The sequence below is a fragment of the Raphanus sativus genome, unplaced genomic scaffold, assembly GCF_000801105.2.
Source record: "Raphanus sativus cultivar WK10039 unplaced genomic scaffold, ASM80110v3 Scaffold0736, whole genome shotgun sequence".
NCBI classification, from domain to species: domain Eukaryota; kingdom Viridiplantae; phylum Streptophyta; class Magnoliopsida; order Brassicales; family Brassicaceae; genus Raphanus; species Raphanus sativus.
This window is the reverse complement of record NW_026616052.1, coordinates 24168-31611: the sequence shown is the minus strand read 5'-3', so window position 1 is coordinate 31611 and position 7444 is coordinate 24168. Positions and strand designations below refer to the sequence as shown.

General features: G+C 47.1%; 1 protein-coding gene across 1 annotated transcript; it reads left to right on the top strand.

Annotated features, from left to right (window-relative positions):
* Positions 1-622: 622 nt before the first annotated feature.
* On the top strand, positions 623-1705 carry LOC108835748 (uncharacterized). The gene has a single exon (XM_018608973.2). It carries the CDS (start codon positions 623-625, stop codon positions 1703-1705), a length of 1083 nt encoding a protein of 360 aa, XP_018464475.2.
* Positions 1706-7444: the final 5739 nt, after the last annotated feature.

Genomic DNA, 7444 nt, shown 5'->3' with positions numbered 1-7444 from the left:
ATTTCGGTCTTCTAAATGATTGGGCCTATTTCAGATTATGGGCCACAAACAAGAAGCCCGCGAGGAAATATCGATCTGCTCCATATGAGATAGTCAAGAGATTCATAGTTCGAGTCCGAGACTCTACTGATATACTGGACTGGGCCGAAGCTAAGAGGCCCACAGCGACGTCAACAAGGTGGAAAAGCAGGACGCCGAAATCGAGAAGGTCGCGAAAGCAGTTACAAGAATAGCGGGGTCGAACCTATAAAAGGAAGAGGAGATCAAGGCTAAAGGGGACAGCGAAAACCCTAGAGAGAGAGCACACCACACATTTACATCTTTCTTACTTCGTTTAGATCTCATTTTAGATCGACCTCCTTGTTATAGTCATCTCTTAGCTATTCTTTGTACTCGACCTCTTAATCAATAAAAGTCCATTTTTGTCTACCGAATTCCGATTACATCGTTGTGTTCTAAGGATATCGTTGCCTACATCTTTTGTCACTTCCCTAGTTTACTTACAAACACTACAAAATACTTGAGTGTAGATTTTAGGTTCTACATTTTGGCGCCGACTGTGGGGAAGATAAACGAAAAAAATCTTTGCTAAGAACCAGATCTAGGATTTCTAAGCACGATCATGGATCCCACTCTACGCCGACGGAGATCCGATGGCTCGAGATCAAGACAGCTCGCGATCTCCAAAGATCCCGCGCGCGACGCTCCATCTCATGACTCGAGGGACAATCATCGACTCGGAAAGGCGACCTTGAACGAAAACACGATAACCTTCTCTCTTTACGAGAATGTCGAGCTCGATACGCCCCACGACGATGCTTTAATCATCACGATTGACCTCGCCGGGGTTTCTTTTTCAAAGGTTCTCATCGATTCCGGATGCGTAGCCAACCTGCTATCGCACGATACCTTCGAGAAAATCAGCCGACCTGATTTAGCAATCAACAAATACGCTCCTCCCCTCTACAGCTTTGGAGGCGGAAGCAGAGTACCTTTACTAGGAAACGTGGCAATCACCGTTAAGACACACGATTCCGAGAAAGAATTAGAGTTCTCCGTAATGCATGACCTTTCCCCATTCGATGCTGTCTTAGGACGACCGTGGCTTCATCAGATGAAGGCAGTCCCCTCGATTTACCATCAATGCGTAAAGTTTATTTCCCCTACCGGAGAAAAGACCATTTACGGGAATCAAAAACAGTCTCGATCCTGTTACATGGCGGAATACCCAAAAATGTTTCCGAAGGGGGCGAACCAACCAGCAGTGCGAGATCCCTCGACAAAAGACCCTGAGAAGGACCTCGCGTGTACTATTTCCCTAGATCCGCAATCTCCAGAGAAATGCGTTAGCATTGGACGCGATCTCAGTCCAAAGATCAGGGATGATCTAGTGGTCTTTCTGAGAAATAACATCAACACGTTTGCATGGTCGGCTGCTGACATGCCCGGCATCGATATCAACGTCGCATCACACGACCTAAATGTCGATCCCACATTTAAACAGATCAAGCAAAAACGAAGAAAACTTGGCCCAGAAAGGGCTAAGGCAGTGAACGACGAAGTTGATAAACTGCTGAAAATAGGTTCAATCCGCAAAGTACAATATCCGGACTGGCTTGCCAACCCAGTCGTCGTAAAGAAAAAGAATGGAAAATGGAGAGTTTGTATCGACTTTACGAACCTAAATAAAGCCTGCCCGAAATAACAGCTTTCCGTTACCACATATAGACCGATTACTCGAAGCTACGGTAGGACACGAGCTGCTCTCCTTCATGGATGCATTCTCGGGGTACAATCAGATCCTCATGAATCCTGAAGACCAAGAAAAAACGAGCTTCATCACCGAGCGAGGAACATATTGTTATAAAGTAATGCCTTTCGTGCTGAAGAATGCTGGAGCGACCTACCAGAGGTTGGTAAATAAAATGTTCTCCAACCAACTAGGAAAAACTATGGAGGTTTACATAGACGACATGCTAGTAAAATCCTCAGTAGCCGGCGACCACGTTCTCCAACTCCAAGAGTGCTTCAACATCCTCAATAAGTTCGGGATGAAGCTAAACCCGACCAAGTGCACTTTTGGAGTAGCATCTTGGGAATTTCTGGGATACCTCGTGACTAAAAGAGGGATCGAAGCCAATCCCAAACAAATCTCGGCGCTTATCGAAACACTACCTCCGAAGTCGGTCAAAGATGTGCAAAGACTCACGGGAAAGATCGCCGCATTAAACCGCTTTATATCAAGATCGACAGATCGATGCCTTCCATTCTACAAACTCCTTAAAGGGAACAAAAAGTTCGAATGGAACGCCGATTGCGACGCCGCCCTTAGCGAGCTTAAAGCCTACATAAGCGAACCTCCTATCCTATCTAAGCCAGTTCATGGCAAACTTCTGTATCTATACGTCGCGATTTCCGAACACGCAGTAAGTGGGGTCTTGGTCCGCGAAGAAAACAACGAACAAAAACCAATCTACTACGTCAGCAGATCCCTGTTCGATTGTGAAACAAGATATCCCGTGATGGAAAAATTGGCCCTGGCGGTGGTAAATGCCGCGCAGAAACTGAGGCCATATTTCCAATCCCATACGATCATGGTAATAACGTCGCGACCATTACGCACAATCTTACATAGCCCAAGCCAATCTGGAAAACTAGCAAAGTGGGAGATCGAGCTCGGAGAATATGATATAGAGTACAAACCTCGAACAAGTTCGAAAGCGCAAGTGTTAGCAGATTTTATCATCGAGCTTGTTCCCAGTGAAACTAACACCGATGACAAAACCCGGAAGTGGAAACTCCACGTCGATGGAGCGTCATCAAAGCAAGGGTCGGGTGTAGGAATACAACTCGAATCTCCTACAGGAGAGATGATCGAACAATCATTTCGCCTAGGTTTCAACGCCTCAAACAACGAAGCCGAATATGAATCCTTAATCGCCGGATTTCGACTTGCCCAAAGCATCGGAGCCCGAAAAATCAGCGCATTCAGCGATTCGCAGCTCGTCACCAGCCAATTCCACGGCGAATATGAAGCTAAGAATGAAAGGATAGAGGCCTATCTGGCAGTACTAAGAGGAATTACGCAACAGTTCGATGAATTCGAGCTTACGAGAATTCCGAGAGGGGTAAAATACCTCAGCAGACGCTCTCGCCGCCCTGGCGTCAACATCGAACCCGACTATAAGAAAGGTAATTCCGGTTGAAGGAATAGATCGACCCAGTATAGACATCCCTTTAAAAGGAACCCTTAATAACAAGGGCGACCTTCCGCTGGTTGCTCCAATCGTCACTCGTAGCAAATCCAAGGGACGTACTCAATAGCCCGACGAAGACTCACTAGTAGCCCCGCGGAATCGGAAGTTCCCCGGTGAGTCCTCTCGAAGAACTCGATCAAGCGCTGCCAGAACAACGCTTGATCCCCTGATTCCCGAGAAATACCCGTTCACGAGGTAAATAATGAATCACAAAAAGCTTTTCAGGACGAGCTCAAAAACAGACCAGATTGGAGAACTCCGCTATACAATTATATCGATACTGGAGAACTTCCTCCCGAAAGATGGGAAGCCCGAAAGGTAAAAGCTCGGAGCTCGCGCTATTGCATCATGGAAGGAAAACTTTATAAAAGAACCTTCAGTATGCCATATCTATTATGCGCATCGCCAAAGCAAGCCTCTACCATCTTAAAGAAAACCCACGACGGATCATGCGGGAACCATTCCGGTGGACGATCCCTGGCGATAAAAATAAAAAAGCACGGCTATTTTTGGCCTACTATGATCAACGACAGCGAGCAGTTCGCACTGAGATGTGACAGATGCCAACGGCACGCACCAATGTTGCACCAACCAACACAAAAACTATCAACCATATACTCGCCATACCCATTCATGAAGTGGTCTATGGACATAGTCGGACCCTTCGTTTCATCGGGACCAGCACAACTTTGATTCTTGTTAGTAATGACCGATTTCTTTACCAAATGGACCGAAGCCGAGGCCTACCAGAATATTACCGGAACCACGGTGACGAGCTTCATTTGGAAGAATATTGGCTGTAGACATGGCCTCCCATACGAAATAGTCACCGATAACGGCTCTCAATTCATCTCGAAGGTTATCAAAGATTTCTGCGATAAATGGAAGATCAAGCTAAAGTTTGCAACCCCACGATACCCAAAGTGCAATGGGCACGCCGAAGCCGCAAACAAGACAATAGTAAACAACTTAAAAAAGAGACTCGACCTCAAAAATTCCAAGTGGAGTGAGGAGCTGAACGGAGTACTTTGGGCATGCCGGACAACACCCCACACGGCAACCCACGAAACACCGTTCTCCCTTCCATACGGAATCGAAGCAGTAATACCTCCCGAGATTGAGGTCCCATCTACACGACGAGGAATATGTCCCGACAACGTCGCGATAAACGAAGCAATGCTGCTCGAACATCTGGACATGATCGAAGAACGTCGAGAACGAGCTGCGGTGGGTATCCAGAACTACCAGCAAGCCGCCGCCCGTTACTACGACTCAAACGTAAAAGGCCGCAGCTTCTCAGTCGGCGACCTAGTGCTACGCAAAGTGTTCGACGGAACAAAGGAAAAAGGTGCAGGAAAACTAGGAACGAGGTGGGAAGGCTCATACAAAATAATAAAAGAAGTTCGCGACGGCGTTTACGAACTGGAAAAATGCAAAACGAGACGCCCCTAACTGAGGCCATGGAACGCTTACAACCTCAAAAGATATTATAATTAACTTCGATGTCCCATCTCCGATCCAACATCGAACTGGGGCCACCAACGACATAACATAAAGCAAAAACGCTATTCAGAACTATGAATCGGCTTGATCCCGCGAATAAGGGTACGTAGGCAGCTCAACATCGAGCGCAGCCCAAACAACCAAATAACTATCTAACCAAAAACATCGTTCACCACGTGAACCCCAACAAAGTGGATTCCTGATCAGTTTCTACTTCAAAATTATCTAAGAAAGATACCAAACGCATGCTCAAACAAAAACATACAAATCTAGATTAAAGGTATCATCCATTAATCCGTTGAAAGCATATATAAATGTTCTTCAACAAACAACACACACAAATAACAAAAGTAAAACAAACAAAGTCTTCTAGACAAATAAACATAAAACGCCGAATCATACAGGCGTCATTCAACACCCTAGGTTGACCGAGTCATCATAAACTTGAGGAAGGTCGAGACCCCTAAGAGAATCGTCCGACACCGCCGCAAGGCCATACCCCTAGATATCTCTATATCTTTAAGAAGATCCAGCTCCTCCTCGAGCTCGAACCCGCCCTCCAAGTATTCGGCCAAAGCCTCGATCTTTGCGCGAACTTCCTGTAAGCGCATCTCCGCAGCGCTCTCTGCCCTCCTCCGTCGGATAGTCTCTCTAGCCTTATCAAGGGCAGCATCGTAACCCTTGGCTACCAACCGACAAGCAGCTCGCCTTTCCCTCCGAGCCACTCTTTCTCGCAGCTCTGCGTCTCTTCTGAACTTCGCCTTCAAGGATTCAAGGTCCGCTTCCATTGCGACCTTCTCCTTCTCTAACACGACCTTCTCTTTCTCGAGCACGATTTTCTCCTCCTCAAGCGCAACCTTCTCCGTCGCTTTAGCCGTCAAAAGCACCTTCAAGTCAACAACTTGCTTCGCTCGCTCCTGTTCACTTGCCTGCGATGCGCTTAACTATGATCGCAACTGTTGGATCAAAGTAAGATGACCTGCGACCTCCTCTTGAGAAGGAAAGTTCGCCCACCGTTCCTCCATTAAGGCAGCATACTCGTTGCTAGCCTCCATGGCCTAAAAAGATAAAAGGATTAAGGCTATAACTTCGATATCTAAATTTTTTTACACGATTTACCTTGGCATTTGCGATCGCCATCTGAACGTAGGCGTTACGACCCCGCATTTGTTCCAAGAGAGGAAGCGCGCACGTAGAACTTCACAGTTTCCGCCAAATGGCAGCAAGTCGCTCAGGATCCTCCAAAATCGGAGCATCCACGTCATATGAGAATGCCAGTGGAGAACCACTTTGACAGTCCGCAGGAAGGTTGACCGGATTAGAAGTACCCTCTCCGGGATCTTGCATTAGAGGTTCCGAACTCGATACGTTAAAACCTTTAGAAGACTCCTCGTCTGGAATCAGACGAAGTCGCTGAACCTTGGGAGCGACCTCCTTGACGTCCACTTCGCCCGATGCTCGAGAGTCCGGTGGAACATCGCGACCCGGACGAACCACAGAAAGCGGCGTAGCCCGGACAATCGGAGACTGAATCTGAGAGCTCGCTCTAGTCACCCGTTTGTCCGGAGTCTCGCGAGCTCGTTTCAAAGGTGCGGAGTCAGAATTGGCATCTGAAGGCTCCGCAGGAGGATCTTTCCTTTTCACCCCTGAAAGACAAAGACCCAACAAATTAAAGTCGTCAAACTAAAAGAAAAAAGAACAAAATAATAATAATGATGAAGTAGCCCACCTTTATCTTTCTGGTTTTTTCGAGGACGAATCGGTTCCACAAGCGCGACGGGAACGACACGATTCACACCGGGGGGCAAAGCATAGGCAGCTCGAACCCTCTGTCCCAACTGCATTTACCTCGACGGAGCGCCGAGATCAAACTACGGAGCTCTGGAGTCGACTTTGAGGTTCCAAACAACTCTGAGGAAAAAGTCAAGATCAAAACCTGACAAATAATCGTGCTAGTTTAAAGAAAAAGGAGAAGTAATAGGAAATTACTTACCCACGTTCTCGTTCCATTTCATCGGAATCCGAGAAAAGTCGAAATCCCCAACCGTTACTGGATCGATCTTGAAGACAAAACACTTGTTCGTCCAATAGAAGTCTTTCCCAGGAATGTCGGTAATAACCGAGCGACCCGAACGCGGAGAAAGAAGAAACGCTCCAGTGACGCCGCTACTACGCTTGAGAGTGTAGAGCTGCTTTAATTCGGCCAAACCGAATTCCAATCCTTCCTCTCTGGCTCGAACGAACGTCGCCAAGACGTAACGCCAGAAAGTCGGAGTAACCTGGGTGAACGATAGCTGTAGTTCCGCTAGAATCTCGAGGAAGAACGAAGGAATAGGAAATGACATAAGGCCGTCACGAAAAAAGCACATGTGGCTCCGCAGTATCTTGGTCTCACGCTTCCCGGAGCATCGCCGTTTGGGTAATCGATGACAGCTTCGTACGGAACCCCTCAAAGCTCCATAAGGGCTTCGTATTCAGCTGGGGTAAGTGGGCCCGGTTTGCTCTGAGACGCCATGATATATGAACGAATGGGAGAAGTTTGCAGAATAAAGAAAGTCGAAGCAGAAGAAGAAGATGAGTCCATTACGAGAAAAATCCATCAAATAAATAAAGGAAAAACGATAGTTCCCAAGACAATCTTCGCAATCAATGAGAACCGCACGATCTAGGAAGAGTGGCCGACA

Bases quoted from the DNA above. Each gene is read 5' to 3' on its own strand.
- LOC108835748 (XM_018608973.2), top strand. From the start codon at position 623: ATGGATCCCACTCTACGCCGACGGAGATCCGATGGCTCGAGATCAAGA.